Consider the following 23,120-nt stretch of genomic DNA (forward strand, 5'->3'; position numbering starts at 1 on the left):
CCACAACCACCCAGAGTGAGTTCTAATTCAAATCCCGCACTTGTATCGTCCTCTTCACCTTCATCTCTGCAGGCGTTTTGTGTGGAACTTCTTCCGTCTGGAGAACGAGCACCTGAATAACTGTGGTGAGTTTCGTGCGGTGCGGGACATCTCTGTGGCGCCACTCAACGCTGACGACCAGACGCTGCTGGAGCAGATGATGGACCAGGAGGACGGCGTGCGGAACCGCTCGGGCAAGAAGACCTGGAAGAGGTCCTACAGCCTGTCGCTCCGACGCCCCCTGCTGTCCTCCTCACAGTAAGAAACAACCTGCACACTGACATCAGCTACTCATTTGAAGATGATTTATAAAGACTAAATACAAATCACTATTGACCAAAAAACAATCAAAACCGTTTTATTCAGTTTCCTCAACAAAAAAAAAGCTGTAGAACGCTTTATAAACTCTCAAATATCATTTGCAAAGGTCTTGAATATTTGCTCTTGCCTGCTGTAGACAGTAACATTAGTTGTAACATGTTTTTGTTGTTCTGCATCTATAAACTACAAGTCACTACTGCTCACTACAGTAGCTACAAAACTCACTCAAAACGGACGAGTCGGGAGTTTTGCAAAAATTGAAATGAACTGAAATTAGTCTTTTTGTAATTGGTCTATTTTCTTCCATTTATCTAGGATCGTTAATCGATTCATTATATTACTAGGAATCATATACAGCTGGAAATACTGAGAGAAATTTGATATAAATGTCAATAAATTCATTCACTTGATAAATAGTTGTAGGTTTTCCGTCAGTCTTTGACCAGTTAGACTGTGACAAAGGTTTTAAGCTGCTTTCTTTGTGGTATTAAGTTTAATTTGAACACCATAGAAACGCTGCTATAAGTGATTATACACTTGTCTTCTGTGACAAATATAAGATGATAAAAAACTAAATAATTTCCATATTCTTTTGCATATATATTTTGGTTCATATATAATAAATATTTAATATAGAACATATCAGACTTTGTCAGGGACATACACCTAGACTTATTTCCATCATTATCCGTGATATTTTAGAAATATTAGAACTACAAAAACTAGAAGACTGAGTGATTTGAACACAGACAAGGTAAAAATATATTATAAAGACCCAAAACAAATCACACCTCAAAATACAACAACGTCACACACTTCAAGATGTAAATATCAACAAACATACAACATAAAACAACAGAACTGTTGATATGAAATGAAAAAGATCAATTTGTCAGATTATAATCATTCTCAATCCTCTTTTCTAGATCGAAAAAGGACACAAAGGTGCTTATTGAAGACACGGATGACGAGGCCTTCAGCTGAGTCCACAGCGACAGCACACACAGACACACACACACACACAGACACACACACACACACACACACACACACACACACACACACACACACACCTACTGTACTTATAAAGACCTCATTCACTAACACCCAACCTCAGCCCTTCTCTCTCTCTCGTCATTGTAAGCATAAAACCTTCAGTCTAAACCTTTAAATCAGTGAGGACCATCATACCGCCCTCACTTGTGAGAATTTACCTCATCTTTATATCCTTGTGAGGTCTTTCTAAGTACAGAAACAACACAAACCTGCCGAAGCACAAGCACAGTGTAACATCGCTACAGTAGAGGAGAGAGCTAATGCCACACAGCCATACAGACAGACGGACAGACGCCAAGACAAGACCACACTGCCCTGGGATCTTCTCTTCTTTTTTAAAACTGACTTTTTTTAGTAAATGTGTTGTTTACTTTGAGATGTTTTCTTTTAGATTTTTCTTTACTTTTTTTTCTGGATTTATTTAGGAAGAAGCTACGTAGTTAGGCTACATACGACTGTTTACAAGTCTTTTTAACTATACTAGGATCAACAGGGAGAACACAAGCCAATCAAAAAGACTAAATATTAATCAATAGAAAACCTGAGGAAGGACTCGACACACGTCACAGCATATCAAAAACAAAATCAACTGGTTTCAGCTTGTTGATTCTTTTTTATACTCCTTCTTTTTTGGGTTGTTGGTTTATTGAGTTGTAATAAAGTCAGTGTACGATCACAAACCCTGGAGGCACTTGCAGGAAAAGTGCATTTAATACACAAACATGGGGGAAAAAAAACCTTACTTGTACACAAAAGGGATGTTTTGATTCAAACGTTTCTAGTCCGTGAAGTTGCTTTGTAATATATATATTTTGATGTGCATTATTACTCTATTATAGTTGTTAAGTACTTCTACATGTGTTGTTTATACTAGTGAGACTAGTCGGAGCATCCACACGATGATTGTTGATGTATTTTCTAACGTTTGGAATGTTTTTTCTCGGTTAGATTTGTGCCATGTTTCTACTAAAACTCAGAGTTAGACTTCCCCGTTTATCCCAAATCTCAGATTAGTGCAAAAATGAAGCGTGAATCGTTGTGTCATGTCATCATTAAGTGCCCTGTTAGCGACAGTATATCTACGTGCATTGCTATTGTTTGCATTAACTGCCAAAGCTTTATTTTTATGAATGTGTCAGCGGTTCAGAATAACTTTGTCCATCCAACCTGCCTGGGTGAGAGGCAAAAGGAAACGGAGCCTAAAACCTTTTAGAATTTAAAAGATTCTTATTATAATTGTATTTTATTTAATATTAATTTAAAAAATTGGAGAGTTTGTTTTATTTTTGTAAACGTATGTGTTTTATTTGGCTGTTTTAACAGGCAGGTTCTGTCTTGTCTCAGTAATATGACTAGTTAATAGTATTACTGTCAACATTTGTGTAGAGCAGAGTGATGTGATGTTCTGCTTCAGGTGTAAACTTGAATTGTTAATTAATCAAAGCTGTGAGTTTAAATGTCAGTGGTTCTCAAACTGTGAGCGGGACCAGCGGGGAGAAACTGAATGAATCTGATTCATGAAGGTATGAAAATCAAACAAGTGTTCAGACGCCATCGAGGCGATCGAGATTCATTCAAACACCAAAACGACGTATTAATGTTAAAACATGGACAGATTTTTGACAGGGAAGAAAAGACAAACAAGTTAAGCTTATTGAGCAAAGACAAAAAAACTTATCTGTCATGTTGACTGTCAGTGAAGCTGAAGATTCTCTGATAGTTTGTTTAAACTGCATTTTTAATTAGCAGAAACATGCACAATAAAAATGCAGATAAAGTGCTAGATAACGTTGGATAACAGTTTAACCAAAATGTTGTTTTTTTTTTCACCTTCCAAAATGGGATGTAACAGAAAAAGTTTGAGAACTACTAGTACAGTATACGCAGAGCAGGTCACATGATCACCCGACTGATTCAGAGACCTTTAACAGAAAATATTCATAATCTCTGACATGTTTCACACTTTCTGAATCAGCCTCCATCCAGCATCCCAGATATGTGCTGTTCATTTATCTCCTATGTTCACTGTTGCCTCATTCATTTAAAAGAAAAAAAGTGGATTTAAACTGTTGTGAATTTGTTAAATCTTGTGTATCTAGTACAATCTAGTACAATTAGGAATGATAACCAGAAAAAAAAGTGCTGTACTCCTGACATCCACATTTAATTGTAATTTAAAAAGTGTTCCCTGGCTTCCAGAGCAATGATGTTGTCTTTAATGCTGCTGTGTGTGTTTTACTTTCTCTTCCTGTTTGACCCTCCGCTCTCCACTCCTGTGTTCCTCCCTGTGGCAACACCGTGTCACCACCAGCCAGTCATGAGACAAATGTGCTACAGAAAGTCCTGCTTCTGCTACTTGTTGTGTTTTTTCCCCCGTAGCGGCTAAAAAAAGACTGAAAGGCCTCTTGTGTGCAAAATGAGCTCGATGTGAAATGGAAAGCTGTGTTTATATCTGTTAAAGTTTAGAAGATGGGTAGCTTCCCCGTACACATGCCATGTTTTGTACAAGGGCATACATGACACACACACACACACACACACACACATACATACAAACACACACACACACACACACACACACACACACACACACACACACACACACAGCCCACATTACCTCTCTCTACCACTGTCCTGTGTCGGAGAGCACAACTCTACAGCAGATAGTTTTGTAAAAAGGCTCTGTTGTCTTGCCTGCATGCTGCTTTTGTTTTACATTGTACATAGATCTTCATTTATTTTACATGATGTGTATATTAGCGATCATTGTAGCCACCATGACAATGATTGATTTTCATACGTTGCCATTTTTTGTGCTCCGAGACAAGCAGTATTTTCTAGGCGATGAGGAGCTCTTTTTGATTGTCCACAATCCTGCACTCTTTTTTCATGTGTAAATCTGTTGAAAACGTGTTTGTATAAAAAAATAGAAGAACAGAAAAAAGAAAAAAAATCAATAGAAATGGAGAAACGTGATTGCTCGTATCTTGTCGGTGATTCCTTCTTGTTTCCAGGGGCTCATGAAGGAGGTGGACGAGGGGGGACAGATTCCTGTGTCCTGAAGCTGTAATACTGTTTCTATTTTCCCCCCTCAAGTGTACATTTGTGGATGTGCATGAAAAATCTTGTGGATGTTGTTGTGAAAAACCGCCCTGCAGACAGAAGCACTTTGACATACTGTAGGGCACAGGAACAGACCCCAGTCCAGAGAGAGGACCCACATCATAACAAGAAACTGTTTTAAAACTGATCCTAGATCTGCATGAATACCTCATAAACAGACCTGGGATCTTCATTTGCTCGCTGGAAGCGTTTTTGGAGATGCTTCTCTGTGAGAAACACATTGTTTCAGTGACCAGTGTGTGTTCACAGTCATGTAAAAACCCGCCGACAAAAACCTGAAATAGGGTTGTTTTGTACAGTTTGTGTTCGATGAGATGACATAAGAAGCCCTGACATCCCATTTTCTCATGGGTGAAAATCACGGTTTGTTTTCACTGCTTGCTGAAATTCACTCCCATGATGTTAAAGTGCTTGATATGTGTGCATCCCCCCCCCCAACCTCCCTCTCTCGATGTTGTTCGTACCCTTTCTCTAATCTAGCTGAATGTGATAGTACCTGTAGTTTGGTAGATGGATGTTCTACTTTGATAAGATACAATTAAAAAAAAAAGAAGAGATGATAGAATAAATACATTGTGGCTAAATGTGATTTTAAGAGACGTAAGACTAAAGAAAGGAAAATGTCTTACAGTCTGAACCATCCTCCGCCCCCCCTGAATCCCCTTTATAGAGTAGTTTGTACATGTCAAGTGTATAACACTGTTCTATGATGGTTTTCCTGATGGTATTTGTATTTCTGTAAACACTTTGGTGATCCTGTCATATCTGGGTTTTATAAACCACGATTATTTTTAAAACTCGCTCTGCCTCTCGACTCTTTTTTTGTTGTTGTTTTAACTGTTCTGACCTGTGACCTTCTTACAGTCACTGCAGCCTCGTTTTAGAGGAGGTTTCTGTCCTTGCTGGTGCACAAGAAACCTGACCGAGTGAGTATCTTCATCTTCAGTGGAGCTTTGATGCACTTCTGTAAATATAGGTTCATGTGCATTAATGTGTACGCAGAGACCTCGTCCTCTTGCCTTTATTAGTCGCTTTTCCTTTTGTTCTTTACGTCAGTGCACTTGAAGAAGACTAGAACCATGAACTGAGCTTTTAGTCATTCACCCTCCTTCACTTTTAAATGTTGCCAAAGTAGATGTACGCTCTGGTGGAGAAAGACGAGTCCCGACAAGATTTCGATCTTGACAAGACTGACAGCTCTTTGCAAAAAAAAAAAAAGGTTGAGGAGCTCATCCAAGAGTACTGGCAGTGTGGAGAGATGTAGTCATGTTCAGAGTGCCAACAGGGACGAGTGAATCATCCTGAAAAGCCTGAAAATCTTGCTTCTCTGCGAAGAGAAAGAACCCACGAAAATGAAAAGAACACAGTTAACTTTACAACAAATCACCGTCCAACAAACCCTCATAATCACAACAATCACTCCTTTTTAAAATAAAAACAGCTGTGTCCCTTGAGCTTGAAAGTTCACCTCAGAAACAGCAGTTGGGTCCTTCAGTAGCAGTTCTGGACCATTCAATCACATCACATGGTCTTCCTCAGCAGATGGAGTTTGACTCAATATAAATCTAAAATCTCAGTTTTTAAGCCAACATGTTTTAAGTCCTTCAAATGCTCATAAAAACATTACTGGGCAAAAGTTTATCTGCTGAGAAAGATGGTGTCATACGACTGAAAGCTCAAGAACAGCAACTAATGGACCTTGTGGCAAGATTTGACTGATTAAAAAAAAAAAAAAAGCATCACTCAGCAATTATTAGAGCTGCATCTGGTGAGTCTGCAGTATGTCTCTAAAGCCGACAAACAGAAAACCTGCCGATCAGCGTCTAAGAAGGTCACAACTAGGTTGTTTATTTTATGATAACTGATACAGGATAAATGTTATACATTCTATTTTAACACTGATATTTTGCTTTCATTTTCAATGTCAGTATGCAAAAAAAAAAAAAAAAAAAAAAAAAAGACAATGCGAAGTAAACATTTGGTGAAATCATGAGTATGATACATAATTTGAATGCTTCATCAATATTAAACCAATTCATTTTAAGGACTCCTTGTTGCCCTGGTGATAACTTGTTTAGCTACAACACAAAAAAAAAGGGAAAAAATACAAAAAAAAAAAAAAAAAACAACCCCAAAATGCAAACATCAAGAGTTGGCTGACAGCACACACTGTAAATAACCACGTGATCTTTAGATGTATCAATTGACTCGTGTAAATGCATATATAAAAACACTGGATCCCTGTTGTATATATGCACATACAGTAATAATGCAATTACTAGAGCTGTGGAGCCTTTACTGGGCTTACAAACAGACAAAATGAAAAGAGCAGGATACACATACATACACACGTTTACCATTATCTCTCCATATAAACCAACCAACAAGCAGAAGGCTCTCTGGCTTTAGAAGCTAAAAACTACACTTGACTTTTTAAAAAAAAAAAGAAAAAAAAAAAAAAAGAAAGAAACAGACATTCACATTTCTGAAACAAATTCCATGATCTCATAACTTCTCGCTTCTGATCAACCGTCTCCGTCCATCAGTCTCGAGCTCTTTAGTGCCACCGGAGAAGCTAGAATGAGGATGCTGAGGGTGATGAGCTCCGTTTTTTTTTTTTTTTTTTTTTTTGTGCCATCGTGTGCCGACTCATCCCGAGGTTAACGCTCGTCTGATTTACTTCACCGCCCCGTCTTGGTCCTTTTTTTCCTCCACGTCGTCACTCCTCTCACTGTGCACTCGTTCACTGACTCACTTGTTCACAGTCCAGAGTCCTGCACTGTGTCTCTGCCAAGTTTCTTCATCCAACGAGTGAAAGTGAACTGAGTGGTGTGGAGGAAGGTGGAGAAAGTGGGACTGCAGCTGTATGTCTGTGTTTAGTGTATGAATGTCCTGTACGTCCATGCATTTACCTGTGTGTGTGTGTATGTGTGTGTGTGTGTGTGTGTGTGTGTGTGTGTGAGTGTGTGCGCGCGCACGCACGTCCTGTGTACGTCCGTCTCTACACGGGCCTCTACGGAGAGGCGGGCGCTTTGCTACCGCTGTAATGAACTTGGTATCTGTTGACCGTCTGCCCTTTCACCTCAGTCGACAGGCAGGTGGTCTTGCAGGGGATCATGTCCTCTTCCTCTTCGCCCATTAGCCAATTCTGCACCGAGCGTTCAGCCGAGGCCGTCACGTGATTGGCCAGCCAGCCCTGGTGCCACTTGTCGAAGCGTTCGTGCTGGTTCACCGCCACTCTGTGCTGCGACTGTTTGGAGGAAGAGGAGGAAAAGACTGTCAGTGCTTCATCTCCGAGACACGAAGCAAGATTTAACAAGCAGGGTTTGAGTTTTCTGGCGCGTGTCGTCATTTATGTTCACCAAACACTGAAAATACACAAATACGCAGTAAACTAACGACTGAAATTAAACACAGACTCCTCTCCTACCTTTCTGGCCTTGACCAGCGCCCCTCTGCGGTACATGTAGTCCTCGGAGTTCATGACAAACACCATCTTGTGGGTGTTGAGTTTAAAGCGACAGTCCAGGCTCCCGGCGTTCTCCACGCCCAGCTGACGGTGCCACTCTCTCCTGCAGCGCATCGCCTCCACCTGCTGCACCTGCCAGCGACGGAAACGACGCAGGTTCCTAAGAGAGAAGACACGTTTAATCCCTGTTAATCTTTACAAACATTATCCATTGTTATCTATTGTTGAGACGGTGGATCTGTAACAACAATGTGACACTAAAGATATGAGAACAGAAACCTTTAGCACTCTGTACTTTACTGGCTCATAATGAGGCGAAGGTGAACTACTCGCCTTTTTAAATAAAGAGCTTCTGTTCAAAGTGCAGTCAGACAGTAAAGTTACAAAAATACATTTTACCGATCACATCCTATCTAAAGCATTTTTTTTTCATCCTTGTGCTTAAAATGTAGCAACACTGAAATACAAGTAAACTGTAAGACCTGCACAATCTAATGCAATCAAACACACCGGCAAGTTTAAATTTATGAACATTATTTAGTTTTTGTTGAGACTGTCAGAATTACATTGGTTCAGTGTGTGCTGGTGTTTAATTTAGTTTGATTACCTACAGACTCTCAGCACTGTGTTTATTGAAAATGTGATCTTCAATAAACTGAGTGCAGGAATTCAAACTTTGTTGTGCATTAGATCCATTATAGTATATTAGATCCATATATTAAAAAAGTGTTTCAAATATTTATATACTGTGGACAAAATATCTGAAAAACAAGTAGGAAAACAACAAGACGACAAAACTATCTGTTGGACAGAGTGGACACACATTGACTTGGCTGTATAACTAAAACGACACCTGCCTTTAAATTAGAGCATTGAAAATGAAACGTGATCTACTGTATCTAAACCTTAAACCTGCAATAACTGATATCATATGATATCATATGGCCACTTGGGGGCAGTGGAAACAAGTTGTGAACAAAACATTGACACAACTTTATAAGTTGACATGGTGAACATGTTAGCAAACAGTTGCTTATTTACACATCCAGTAGATACGGAGCAACTTTATCATTCATTTGGAGTTGTGTTTCTGTCCACCTGGTGAATGTAAGTCCAATATTCACTCTCCTTCAGCTCTGTTTTTATCTCTATCAACTCCTGAGGGAAATATCTGGCTCTTACATGCTCCACTATGTTCACCAGCTAATCTCTGACTGTGTCTGTTTGCCGTGTGGTGCTGAGTAAGTATTATACAGTGAGTTTTTAGAGCTTTTCCTCTGAGCACTGAGACTGAAAACAGTAAAGTTGCAGCTAAACAATAAACTGAAACTCGCTATAAAGCTCCGTAAAGCCGAGAGGTGCTGGTGATACTTCTCTGTAGGTTCATCACTATGAGCGACGCCTCTCGTGTTACACATCATCATTTGATACATTTTTCATTAGTGAAATATTGATCACAGCTGCTTTGAAGAACTAAAAGTGTAGAAATAGAAATGTCTGTGTCGAGTTAAAGCGCCATACCTGGGCAGAAATACAGGTTTGAAGAAGTACCCCTCTGCTTGAGAACACAGACTGGACTCCGTTCCTACAAACTGCTCCATGTAGCTTGACAAACACTACGGGATGAAGCACAGCAAGTTCCATCAACTTTACTCAGTTCAATCAAATTATTGATTTTGACGTTTTCTTAAATGGCCTGCGGGAGAAGCGACCATTTAAATGGTTGAAGAAGACGTGTGTACCTGTACATCTAACGGGTCGTCAGCCTGGGCCTCCTCAGTGTCCAGCAGCTCGATGGTCATCGTCACATCACCCTTGTTCTGAATAAACATCACCTGGTGATACAAAGCACAAAGAAACATAATTAAATCAAATATAAATCTATTAACTACAGCTGGATAAAACCACACAGGGTTGAAGCTCATACAGAACACAATAAAACTGTTAAACGCTTTGCTTCAAAAGACAGAAACTGACAGTTTTGGTTTATGTAGTTTAAGTGCGTTTATAGTTTCCATCTTGCAGTTTTACAACCGGCTGTATATTAGTAGTACGTTTTATTATCATCTGAAATTGCTGCTTAATAATAAACAGTATTTCCACTGCAGTAAAAAGCAAAAAAATAGAAAACAACAACAGTGAAAATGTCAGGGCCAAACATGCGGTCCAGGACTTCGCTCTCACCTTGAAGCAGTTCTCTTCAGCCATGACTCTCTCAGCTTTCCACTGGTAGCTGGTTTCCCAAGCTGCTCGGACGCACTGCGAGGAGAGGTTCCCCCCCGCTGCCCCCCTCTTCCTCTCCGCCAAGTAAAGATCAACCACCTGCAGACACACCTCGTCGCTCACTAGGTGCTGCAGCTGAAGGGAAACGAAGTAGAGGAGTAGATGTTGATGTCACAACCTTTAAAAAAGCATGAAGCTGGTAAATTGTACGTGTGTAAACTTTTCTTACCTGCCGAATGATGTTATGAATGACCTTGTCGATGGTGAAACCAATGTAGGCGTGAATGGTGAACATCTCTCTCAGCGTGTCTTCGTACTGTGTTGAGTCCAGATTGCCGTCCAGCAGGCTGCGCACCATATCCAGGAAGGCTGGGTAGTACTCCTCCAACTCCACCTCACCTGCGGAATCAGAGAGACGTCGCATCTGTTACAAAACTCTGAGTTGATGACGTCATGAATGTGTTTGAGAGGACAGCGTCAGCGTGGGATCTATCCAGACAGAGACAGGACTTGTCTTTGTCTCTAACATGAAAAAAATACTTGAGTTCAAATGCAGAGTTGAGTGTGGATATCATTAATTCAACATGCTGACATTTGTTTCTGCTATTCTGCTGCTTGGAAAACTGAATTAGGAAGAGATTGAAGTGCTTTAAACAGAGCACCACAGGACCTGTAATGTAATAACTTTTTAACACCTGTAGTAAAAGATTTATGCTTTATATTGCTTAAAATCTTTGAATTGCCTCAATACTTATCTTGCAAATACACTCAGGACAGCAAACACAGATAATGTGCTACACCTTATAAAATTCATAATATCACACAAAAGTGTACTAAACTTATAAAAAGCTTTGTCAAATAAAGACCGATAGTGTATCTATTATCAATATGAATCTTTGTAAACATCTGGAATATTTCAAACAAGCCTCTCTCTTTATCATGGAGCACCATGTCATATGACGATCACTCAACACCATAAAACCTGAGACATTTACATTTAAGGGACTCGACTGACTGAGAAAAGTTTGATTAAATTGTACTTTGTGATTCAATTTAAACTAAAACCTACTGAGATAATAAGCATTTTTACAGCTTATGATTATAAAAACTGAAGAATCTTGTGCTTATTTGTCCGTGTTGAGTCAAGCTGTTGATTTAAACTCAAATGAAAGCCTTTTAAAGTGGCTATTTTAAAATTTGCATAACAGGTAGCTGAACTTACTGGGCTGTTTGAGGCGGAGCTCCATGGCGAGGTCACATGCTTTTTCCCTCCTTCCCTCCGCCATTAGCAGCCTCTCTCTGCTCTGCTCAGCTCGGTGCTCCAGCAGCTGCCGCTCCGCCTGCCGGTAAACCCGCAGCAGCCTCGAACACAGAGTCTGGTGCAGCCGCAAGAAGAAATACCAGTTGTTGTTGACGAAGAAAAGGTTGTAGACGCCGTCCAGCTCCTTCTGGTGCTCCGCTTCAGGGTCGCGCAGGTCCACCTTCTCCCCGGCTGCACCTGAACTCGTCTCCATGGGTGTAGATCCAGGGTTGGACCCGCTGGTCGCTGCGGGCTGGCTCATGCTACTGGAGGTGGTGGACGCCTCGGTGTCCACGGGTTGGGATGGGCTGCAGCGCCTCCGTCTGGACTCGCCGTTCAGCTGCTGCTGGGGTTGGGACTGGTTCTGGGACTGTGACTGGGCAGTTTGAGGTTGAGACTGACTACCTGTGGATGCTGCCGCTCCCGACGCATTATTAGGATTACCACTTCCTCCTCCCGGTGCTGCCGCCGGCACTCCACCTCCTCCTCTCTCTCCTCCTTCTTCAGGCTCAGCCTCCTCATCCGTCCAGTCTTCTGTGTCGCTGAGCTCGCCGCGACGGGAGAAGAACAGGTCGGGGACAAAGTGCTGGATGATGCGCTTGATGTGGTCCTTGTCGTCTTTGTGGATGGTGGGCTGACGCTTGACGTGGTAGATGATGAGCGAGGCGGCGTCCTCCAGGATCTGTTTGTCCTCATATGTAAACACCATGTGAGGCTCGCTGGACGAGGCTGAGCCAGAGCCATTGCGACCCTGCTGACCAACGCCGCCCTCTTCTGTGCTCTGTTCCTGACGCTGAGATAAACACATAAAGGCAAAAGATTAACGTGGGCAAATTTAGGAAAACAACCAGTGACAGTGAGATTTTAAATAAGTTTCATAGACCTCAGAAATAAAGAAAATCTCCTGAAACAAACATTAAGGGGAGAAGATCATCATCCAGGCAACAATGCATGTAAATGGATGAAAAGGAAAACACTAAACAAGGAAATGAATCCGAGAAAGAGAGTTTTCACCCAAATTATGTGATTTCTTTTTCATATATATTTTCTTTAAAAAATCAAAAATTTGATTAATACTGTTCGAAGCTCAATTCAACTTTAGACATGCAGGTAAACATTTCGTAATGGCAGTTTTATAGTTAATTGGAAAAGTACAGCAGACGTGTCAAAGACTCAATAACATGATCTGTATTTCAGGCTTCGCTCTCTATAAACAAACTGCATTTGTCACGCTTATCAACTGTGTTCACACTCATTTAAAGCACTTGAACGTTTTAAATTATCAAAGAGGTCTTTTCATTTCCACTCTATAGCAGAAGGTCAGTTACTGATCTCCACTTCCATATTTTCAAAAGCTGAATCTGCTGCATTGTGATGGAGCCTCTCTCTTTACGTTTTACAGCTTTGTTTATCTCGTTGCTCTTTGTCACTCCATAACAAGCCATCGGTTTCTCTGCTATAGGATTTTGTGTAATGATCATCAAGAGCTATAAACCGCGTACTGATCAACAGTAACTTCTTATTGACCTTTTGTCAAAAATTATTGGGGATCACTGTTACAACCAAGGCTCGGATACTCTACAGGCCGAGCGCTGGCTCTGGGCATTTATGCCTCAGAACGTTGAATATCAGGGTTTAGACAACATGTTAAACATCAAGGCAGTTACAAGAGTGTAATGTTTTCTCATACAATAAGCTACAACTGCCAGATAAGATGTGAGTCAAGTCTGTGTTCAAGTTTGAGGATGTAGTAGAGTGATGTTGCACTGACTACACAGTAAAGTGTGCAACATAACGTCAACACTTGACAGTATAATAAATACAAAATAACAATGACATCATACAGTGTTGTCATCCGACATCCCACACCCTCTAACTCATGTTATGGAGTCTTTAACCTCTTAAACTCCCCAGGATGCCAGCGTCCTCAGCTGACATGACTGTCTTTCAGAGGCTGTAGCGCGCTCAGTTTTAAGCCTAGAGTGAAGATACTGGTATCATATGAAACTAGAAGACCTAAAGCATCCAGTGGTACCATGATAGCTTGTCAGGAAGGGGGCTAAATAATGCTCCAAAGTTAGGCAAAATATTGGTGAGGGAAAAACCGGCATGGCCATTTTAAAAAAGGGGTCCCCTGACCTTTCACCTCAAGATATCTGAATGAAATCAGTTCTATGGGTATCCACGAGTCTCCCCTTTACAGACATGCCCACTTTATGCTAATCTCTTGCAGTTTTTTGCATGCAGTATAAATGTGTTATTTGACTGGAAAGCAGAGACTCTTGTGGATTCAATGAGCCAAACTGTATGCATGTTTGATGATGTTTGTCTCCATCATAGCCATTTCACTGTAGTGAGACAATTTTTTGAAAATTGGACTGACTGTATAAAATGACCTATTGTGACCTCAAGAATAATCACAGCCTCACGAAACTTTACAACCACAAACTAGAGACCTCAGGAGTTCAGAGCATGTATGGCTTCCCTAGGTATATTGACAGTAAGGGGGTTCTGAGTAATTTCCAGAGTGCTCACCATCCAATCTCCAAATGTCAAAGGTTTTTGATACCAAATCACAGCATGAATTTTTCTATGGTTTTCCTCAAGGTCTTGGTGTCTTAATGTGGTATTTTGGATGGATTTTTGACCATTTTTTATCAATTCTTGAGTTGTCAAAAATTGTTACATTTTGCACCAAATCTATGCAACAAATGGCATCAACCCAAAAATTGCTGCAACAACTTATGAAACATAACTGAGCATGGGGATGGTCATCATATACTTCCATCATAATGTTCTAAGCACTTAAAACGTACAAAATTTGAATAGGTGCCTAACCAAAACACAATGTTTATCACAGATAACATTAACAGAAAACCTGGCACAGTGCTGAGCTCCATCTCAAATTAATCTTCAGGATCCCAGCTTTCAAATGACATATACAACTTACATACTGTTGACTTGCTATCTCCCCCTAAAGATCCCCTGTCCCCCCCTTAAAAAAAGACAAAAATGGGTCTACGGTAGGGAGGGGGGTAGTGGAAGAGGTTAATGTCAAGCTGACAGGAAGAAAGTTTTTACCTCATCATAGACGCTTTCAATCTCGTTGAGAAGACTCTTTGACCGCAGGGCCTTCATGTCATTCTGTTTGAAGTTGACTCCTTGGTGGTCGAGGGACTTCAGGTAAGCCTTCTCATATTGCTCCCTCCATATCTTATTGAAACCCTGCTGGGCCTCTCTCCACTCCTCTTCCTTGGCTTTCAACCTGTGGAAGACAGCACAACTTCGATGTAAATACTTCACAAGATACAGCCATGTTTATGAAACATGTCATGCTAACGTGTGTGTCACTGCACTTGTTTGTGAATGTGGCAGTTTAAATGTAGGAATTTAAGTATCTGTAGAAGTGAACATGTCACTGTCCATATGTACAGTACATTAAATAGACCAATAAACCATTTTTAGACATAGCTGTTGCTGTTATGGTTCACTTTTGTTGACAGGACACACAGAGATCATTGCATGTTCGTACAAGGATCTTACAAATGCTGTCAGCAAATTAACATTTCCATCACACAGTCAGGTTAAAACTCCCTGCTGGTAATATAAATGAATTGTTTGAAATGTGGTGTCTAAATACAAGCGACAATCTCATTACCATACTGCCAATGTTTATAAACATAAGAAAATTAAAACATTCTAGCAATGTGTCTAATTAACCATGATGTTAATGCATGAACATAAACAGTAGGAAGTAATGATCGCCTGTGAACTTAAATTATTCAGACAACATTAAGAACATAAACAGAGAAGTTCAGCCTTTGAATTTCTTTCATTCAACGTTTGACTGATGAAGAAAAAGAGACAACAACTCTGACCTCTTGAGCACCACAGGCACAGCGGTAGCAGGACTCCTCTTCAATCCCTCAATGATCTCAGGGGCCTTGTCACCATAGATCCGATAAACAGCACGACGCTGGATGACCTCAGAGGTGCCGCCCAGGCAGTCATCTAATCTGAATCGGTCCTGGTCTTCGGGTGAAAGGCGGGACAGCTTCTTCTGGACGCTCTCTAGCACCCTGATGGTGGCCAAGTTCGTCTCCAGAACCACGTCCAGCTTGGGGTGGAGAGTTACAGACAATCTTTAGACTATAGACAAAAGTACTTAATGTGCTGAAGGTTATAATCTCTTTAACAATAACAGGGTTGCAATGAGATTTAACAATTTGTGATGTTTATAAAAACAAGATCTGATGAGAGCTGTAAAGAAGCAAAAATATACTGTGAAATGTTTGTAGGGTATACCTCAAATCTTTCATCCTCGCAGCGATGCAACTGCTCCTCATAAGGAGTCTTCTTTGAACTGACGAAGGTGGAGTCCTCTGACCAAGAGGGGAATGACACCCAGGTGTCGTTCAGTACCTACACACACACACACACACACACACACACACACACACACACACACACACACACACACACACACACACACACACACACACACACAGAAAACCATCAATGAGAGAAATCTCTCTACAGGAAACTATTTAATAATGATGTGCTATTCCATCATTTGCTAAATTAAAGTCCCCCTCCACTCAAAAACATCTGTTTCTTCTTCTTGTTACTTCACTTGACTGCCTGAGCTTCACTGTGCAGAATGATTCATGTGCAGTTTGACACTAGAAGGCTGTTTTCAAATTAATCTGCTGAAGGAGTTCACTAAAAATCAGAGTTTAAGTCGTGCACCTACAAGCATGATTTATGACATCACAGCTCATTTGGAGCCAGTGGAGGTCCAGTATGAAAATAAACTTGCAGTGCACATACACTAAGAATAGACTTTTCCCTGAAGTACCAGGCATTTTATGTCCAGCAATTAAACTTTTGAATCTGAAAATATTTGCACATTCATAGCATCTGGTTTTCTTTACTGGGGAAGGAATAGCTGTAATTTAGTAGTAATTTAGTGTAATGTTTTTAACAAGTTATCTGAAACGTGTTGTTAAAAACCATATCATACACAAATTATTATTCCAAGCAGTGTATTTTTATATCCCAAAACCTGTTTGGAGGGGACCAAAGCATATGCACTGATCTAGTGATAACTCTCAAAATGTAAGTGGATGTACCTCTTTGCATAGGGCAGTGCGCCCACTGCATTTAGGCTGCTGGTAGGTCTTGGGCAGTGCTCTGTAGCTGGACCCCAGGCGCTTGCAGGAGGCATAATCCACCTCCCTGCCCCCTCCCCCCTCCATGTAGCGATCCGACAGCCCTGACACAGCATGAGAGAGCTCTTTGTCCCCCAGAAATGACTTGAACTGTGTGTACAGTTCAGGAAACTTCCTGTGAGGAGATGGATGAAATCATGAGAGACCTGAAATCAGGAACAGCTGACCAAAACCCAAGTGTTTTCCTGCAGAATACTCCCACCAACCCAGTCACTGTATTCATCCACATTTCTCATTATATCCGCCCATTTCACACATTTATCCAGTTCAACCTTCTACTCACCCCAGGAAAGGAGTGACTAGTTGTAGCAGTTCAGCTCCCGAAACTACTTCCTGGTTAAACAAGGCGATGCAGCGCAGGAAGTTCTCGTACACTTCCTGGCTTTTAAACAGGCGGCGAACCTGAATGATGTGTGGGTTGACAAGGAACTTAGACCAATCACATAATCAAGAATACATAAAAGAAACACATAAAGAGAGCAATAGAGAGAAGAGGGGAAACGAAAGGAAGGAACAGCATGAACCAATGAGGAAGGAAAGTCAAGATTGATGCCTCACCTTATCGAAGAAGGAGAATTCCCGTAAGACTCCATGTTTGCCAACTGAAGCAAAGGACTGATCTTTGGTACACGAATACTTCATTTTTTTCTAAATTAAAAAAGAAGAAATCAAAAGTTAATTTCTTCAGAGTCAATAATAGTTGGAGCATTTGAATTGTTGCTTTAGGGACATCACAAAAAGTTGCTGAAACGTTTTGAGATCAAGGACATGTATACATACATCGGTACATTGCCTGTGGCGGTCAGTCTAAATAGAGAGAGTTCACACTGTGGTACCTTGAGTAGTGGAGACATGTGCTGCAGTAGTATGGGTCTGGGTCTCTTTTTGTTCTGTTTGGTTATCGTGTCCTCTTCCTCCGGCCTTTTCAGCTGCTCTTTCCCTCCTGTCAGCGAGCTCCCTGTGAACTACAGGAGGGAAAACGCACAGAATCTTTGATAAAGGTTCTACTTCACTGGACTTATCTGTGATGCTTTGTCAACATACTTTCAATTACTGTTTGTAAAGAATAGTGTGTAAAAGCTACATGTTTTGCACAATCCTAATTATTTAACAATAACGTTATCAGCTTGCTCTGGTGACAAGACTGACAGCAAATTGTTTATGCAACATTATAATTTATGATCTGTATCGTATTTTGAAAACAGAACAATTTTTAATCTCCATCTGTTGCTTCACTGACCAGTGATCTCTTGGCATCGGGCAAGAATTGTCCAAACTCAGCCAGCAGGTCTTCTTGTCCTTTGAAGAGACTGGCAACCTTAGAAAACACCTCATCTTCCGTCATCCCACTGCTGCCTCGATTGCCACGGCTCTCCTTCACCTCCAGTTGCTCCTTCTGAGGGTTGATGGAGGGGAAAAAATTGATTTTAAAAATAGGTGCTGAGGAATCAAACTCAATTAGAAACAGCAGAGACAAGTTACAACTCTCTGGCCTGGCTACACAAGGCCAATACTCTTAATCCAGAAGACACAAACACTGACTGTCTTCTAAGGAGCAGACTGATGTTGAAATTTGATACTAGACAAAACCCCTCAGCTCTGACCTTTGATTTGCTTGTTTAATTCTCATTTTAAAATGTTAGAGGGATTAGGAGGGATTCTCACTAGAATACCAGTTATGTTAGACTCTGCTTTGCTGAAATGCTATGATAACATTTGGTCAAAATCTTTGAGCTGAAACAGGAGGAAACACAATAACTACCAGTAACCAAAATTACACTTGTCTATGTCACAATTTGCAACTAAAACTTCATCATAAGATTTATCTCTACAATACCTGATATGTATGAAGAATCTCTAAGAAGGCTCTGTAGATCTCTGGGTGGTCCAGGAAACGGTTTTTGATCTTATTCACATAGCTGATGGCACTGTCAAACTCTACGGGACTTGTCTCTGAGGCAGGCGGGGACACGGACGAGGTGGTTGCCTGATTCTGGCTCTCTCTGCTCGTCAAGGGAAGGGAAAGTCTGCTGGGAGGCTCTGGAGGTCCTACTGGAGTTGATGAGGATAGGGACTCTGCTGACGTCGCCTTGACTTCACTGGTCTGGGCAGGTCCGGCTTCGATGCTGGAGGCAGAGGCACTACCTGAGGTGGCGGTCACTGTGGAGCTGGTGACACTCTTCCCCTGTTGGGTGGGGGAAACCTGGATAAATGACAAATGGTAAGAGGTTCAGCTTTAGGATTGGAGGTGCATCATTTGGAGCAAACTGTGCTCTCATTTTTGTTGAACATAGCTGCCTGTGAACCAGATGGAGGTTAAAATTTGAAGGTAATTTTTAACATACACTTGCTACAGAAATATAAAACACTTGAACCCCTCTCGTCCCGGTGTTAAATGGATATTTAAAAACCAGATGGCATTTTAATGTATGCATTATTATGTCAATAAAACTGAAAGATGTCCACTGTGTTATTCATACAGGTGTTAAGATTACTGGTAATTCAGTCATTAACCGGCTAGTCAATCAAAAACACACATCTGAACCGTATTCAGTGATGAATTCTAAAACTGGTATGGCTGTCAAACAATTTTGATAAAAACGTCACGCATGTGTGCGTGTGTGTGGTGTCTGTTAATGTATGCATGACACACTCACACACTTGTTACTCAAGTAGCCCAGTCATATTTGTAACTCAATCCATCCACTTCCTGAACACAAAAATCTCTCAGTTTGCATTTCGTTCTTGACTAGTGCTAGAAATAAGGAAATATGGATTTTTGGTTTTTATTTAGTTACTGCCAGTCAAAACACTTTGATTCACGTATATTCAAAAAGATCAAATCATATCAAAACTGGCCTTAATTAAAACTGAAATTAAGATTAATGAAATCAATATTGAATCAGGTTTGAATCACAGTGCATTAGATCGTTATAAATTCGTCGACAGTTTATACATATATCATCTGAATTAGACTGTAGACATGGCTGGATTACCAACCAGGCAAAGCCAGTAACTGCTCCAGGGCCCCAAAAGCCTCAAGTTCACTGTGTGGGAATTACTTTAATTGATTCATATAAACATATAAATGGAAAAGGACTTTTTGATGCCTTGTCTTGTAGATGGGTCCCGTGTCACTATCTTTACAATAACTTCAATATTTTTATTTACATGGTGCATATTCTTAAATAAATTTCCGTTTAAGCGACTTACTACTAAGTTGAATATGAAGGGTGCTGAGGTTCACAGTTCATTTTTGCCCCAAGCAGGTTAATCTGGCCGTGAGCCTGTCTGACATGGGTAGATACCCAGCCATAGTTATGCATCTTATATATGGTACATATTTGTACAATTCAGCACGGTATATTTGACATTGTTTGAAACTGTGGAAAAGTTCTGTGGACTAAAACAATTCAATACTTTCAGCACATCCTCCTTTTTTACTGACAGACACCTTTAGAGGGTTGAAGGTAAATAAAGCACTAGTTCTGATCTAGCTTTTATCCAGTTCGAGTGTGTGAGGGGGAGGGAGTATCTCACCTGTGTTGAGAATGGAGACTGGAGGAACGCCACTCCATTCTTGGGGACTTCTATCCGATACCCCGGTGGTAGGAAGGCGTTGAAGCCTAAGACTAGGTCCGGGTGTCCATGGAAGAGTTGTGACACACGGTTTATCACACCCGGTGTGTCAATGCTATTAAGGAGATCAGGCAGACACAGACATTTAAATGGTTTGGCTGACAGAAGCTTATCATGATTAGATTCCTCTCCTCTGTGCTGCGAGAGGACAACCATCTCCTAATCAAAAAAAAGTGTCATCCAGCTTACTTCTCAGTTGAATAACTAACAATAAATTCTGTTATTCCACACTTACATTTCAAGATGATATCAAGTGTTTGATGATTAGAGTAGGGTGTCAGCCACAGTTTCTTACTCAATGATAATAGCCCTAAAATATGTGGCTAATCCCTGGGTTGTGATGTTTTGCAAAGTAATCAAATTCCGCCATCACCATCTCATGAGTCTGTATGAGGAATCAGCTCATTAAAAATGTATTACTAAAACTGTCTAACTGGCTACTCTTGGGGTAGATGGTGATGAGTAGCATCTTTTTCTGTGCATTACTTTACTACACTTGCGTGTTAAGTACTTGTATATATTGCCATAGATACCTCTGCGACTTGAACTCTTTCATGATGTCAAGAAACTTGTTGTATATGCCAGGATCGTTTGCAAAACGGATTTTGACTTGGTCCAGATATGACAAGGCATCTTCAACCTAAACATAGGAGGAAAAAAAATCTGATTATAATGCAGCACAAAGCACAATCAGTCCCACCTGAACTTACAGAGCATTTTTTTGACAAACATCCTGTTGGGCTGTTAGTGAAGCAGGATCTTACAAAAAAGGTGTTAATCCAGCTCTCAGATAGCTTTAACTTATTCGATCAAACAATGGCTTTTCTACACATCAATGGCTAAATTGTTTCCCATTCATAATTAGCTACACAGGCAAATACTCAAATTACAGGTAGTGCGACTAACAAATGTAATTATTTTCATTGCAGAATTTCAATTTGTGGATTTTTTAATCGTGTCGTTATTATTATATACATCATATAATCATGTAGTTATTATAATTTTATTATACAGGTCATGTTTGGTGTCTTCATTGTCTAACTGAAGTGCTATATCAACAAATGCACTAGTTAGCTGTACAGGCTGTACAAGTAAATAAATAAATAAACGTTGAGTACAAAAACACACGGAGCAGCTTTTGTTCACTGGACCACAGCTCTCTTTATTTACAACATCCAAGCTAGGTTAGGCTACGATTTAAAAAAAATATATATGTGTGTTCACACAAAGCATTGTCACAAATAGTCCACATCTGAAGAGGGCTGTTGTAGCTAACGTTAGCCAACAGCCAGTCAACTGACGATAATAACTCCACTAACACTTACAACACCTACCCACATACAAATTTATACAATACGTTTAGTCACTGCTGGTCCACAGCCAACAGTGTCGTGCTGGCAAAAAAACAGTACGGTGAAATTCAAACACTGCGATAACAAAGACATGTCTAATGAAGCTGCTAATCAAGTGAAATAGCCGTTCTTGGCTAGCCTGGCTGACGTCCTCCACTTTGTTCAGGGTGGCTGAAAACCCGAACAAGGAGGAACTTCCCACAACCGAGGTTTGAGTTAACGTCTGCTCACAGTAGCTGTTATTGACACCGTAAATAAGAAACTACCGCTAACTGTCTCACTCGACTTGCCTGCTCAGATATTGTTTAATAAAATACAGCTTCCACATTTAACCTTAAATGTCAATGTTCGGCTGTTGAGCAATGAATTACTTTTAATAGGCCAGCGAGCTAACTAACGTTAGCCAGCCGTTGCTTTCACTACTCTCGACGTTAAGTGGAGACACAGAAAAGCCTAAAATCCAATGCAATGATCCGACGAACAAAATGGTTCTGACTCTGAGGGACTTTTCCCTTGTCGTGTCCGTTGTTCTTCTTACCTTCAGCTTCTGGAAGTGCTGCTGCTGCACTTGCTTTTGTGTTATAACGTAAGGCTTGTCTTGAATTTGGTTTATTTGCTTCGCGGTGCTGTGTGCCTGAATCTTCGCCATTATCCCGGCGACGGGAGGCTCGGGAGCCACTACCACCACAACTTGAGAGGGAAGCCTCGGTGTACCTCCAGTTGTTGGCTAGCCGACAAACCTTCCTCTCGGTCGGGAAGCCAGCCTGCCAGCAAGCAGCCCTACTTTGCCTGGCTGGACAGTCTCGGCACAGCGCAAAAGGACGGAAAATCCAGCAGAGTGGAGGGTGATGACAGACAAGCTGCTACTCGCCGCGACTTTGATTAAACATCACCATCGATTTAAACAAGCTGAGGCAAGAAGCGTCGGCAAATAAGCTAAAGGGACAATGGTTGCCGTTTATCGTATTTAAAATAACTATCGACTGTCTCTTTAAATTCGGCGGCAGCGGTCTAGTCTTGGCGTCCGGAAGCCAGAGTAGGAGTGAAAAATTGAAAAAAAAAGAAGAGTGAAAAATTAAACTGCGCATGCGCATCGAGGGGAGGAGCTGAGTTCACAAGAATCAGATTGCTCCACTCCCCCTCCACTGCTACAAAGGAACAATGTTACCCCATGCAAAACGATAGCTGAACACTTCACACTGCACCCGCAGCTGGCTACAAGATCAACGATGACAGTGAGACAGATCAATACTGGGCCAGTGCTGGACGTATACATCTCTTAAAGGAAGCATACGAGCAAAATGCAGCTTGTTCTTCAATGCGGAGCTAACAGACGCAGTTTGGGACAACTTTGCATTGTGATTTTT

At 40.9% G+C, this 23,120-nt stretch overlaps 2 protein-coding genes across 3 annotated transcripts in view; one reads left to right on the forward strand and one right to left on the reverse strand.

Annotated features, from left to right (window-relative positions):
- xpr1a (xenotropic and polytropic retrovirus receptor 1a) overlaps nt 1-6,677 on the forward strand; it is a 72,853-nt gene extending 66,176 nt beyond the window's left edge. For both annotated transcript variants that reach the window (XM_042417665.1, XM_042417666.1), the window contains exons 15-16: nt 73-297; nt 1,287-6,677. In XM_042417665.1, coding sequence (XP_042273599.1) covers nt 73-297; nt 1,287-1,344 — 283 coding nt within the window. In that variant the 3' untranslated portion in view covers nt 1,345-6,677. The remainder of the gene's footprint in view (nt 1-72; nt 298-1,286) is intronic.
- On the reverse strand, nt 6,364-23,070 carry sin3b (SIN3 transcription regulator family member B). The gene is made up of 19 exons (XM_042417664.1): nt 22,292-23,070; nt 20,935-21,041; nt 20,303-20,456; nt 18,600-18,965; nt 18,003-18,158; nt 17,599-17,727; nt 17,321-17,410; nt 17,046-17,164; nt 16,664-16,877; nt 15,837-15,953; nt 15,410-15,648; nt 14,613-14,796; nt 11,454-12,324; nt 10,461-10,630; nt 10,193-10,366; nt 9,751-9,843; nt 9,530-9,624; nt 7,970-8,168; nt 6,364-7,789 (listed from the first exon to the last, which is right to left on the reverse strand). The coding sequence occupies exons 1-19, from the start codon at nt 22,400-22,402 to the stop codon at nt 7,553-7,555; spliced, it is 3,825 nt and encodes a 1,274-aa protein (XP_042273598.1). The 5' UTR covers nt 22,403-23,070; the 3' UTR covers nt 6,364-7,552.
- Nucleotides 23,071-23,120: the final 50 nt, after the last annotated feature.

This window comes from Thunnus maccoyii, chromosome 7, assembly GCF_910596095.1.
Source record: "Thunnus maccoyii chromosome 7, fThuMac1.1, whole genome shotgun sequence".
In the NCBI taxonomy this organism is placed as follows: domain Eukaryota; kingdom Metazoa; phylum Chordata; class Actinopteri; order Scombriformes; family Scombridae; genus Thunnus; species Thunnus maccoyii.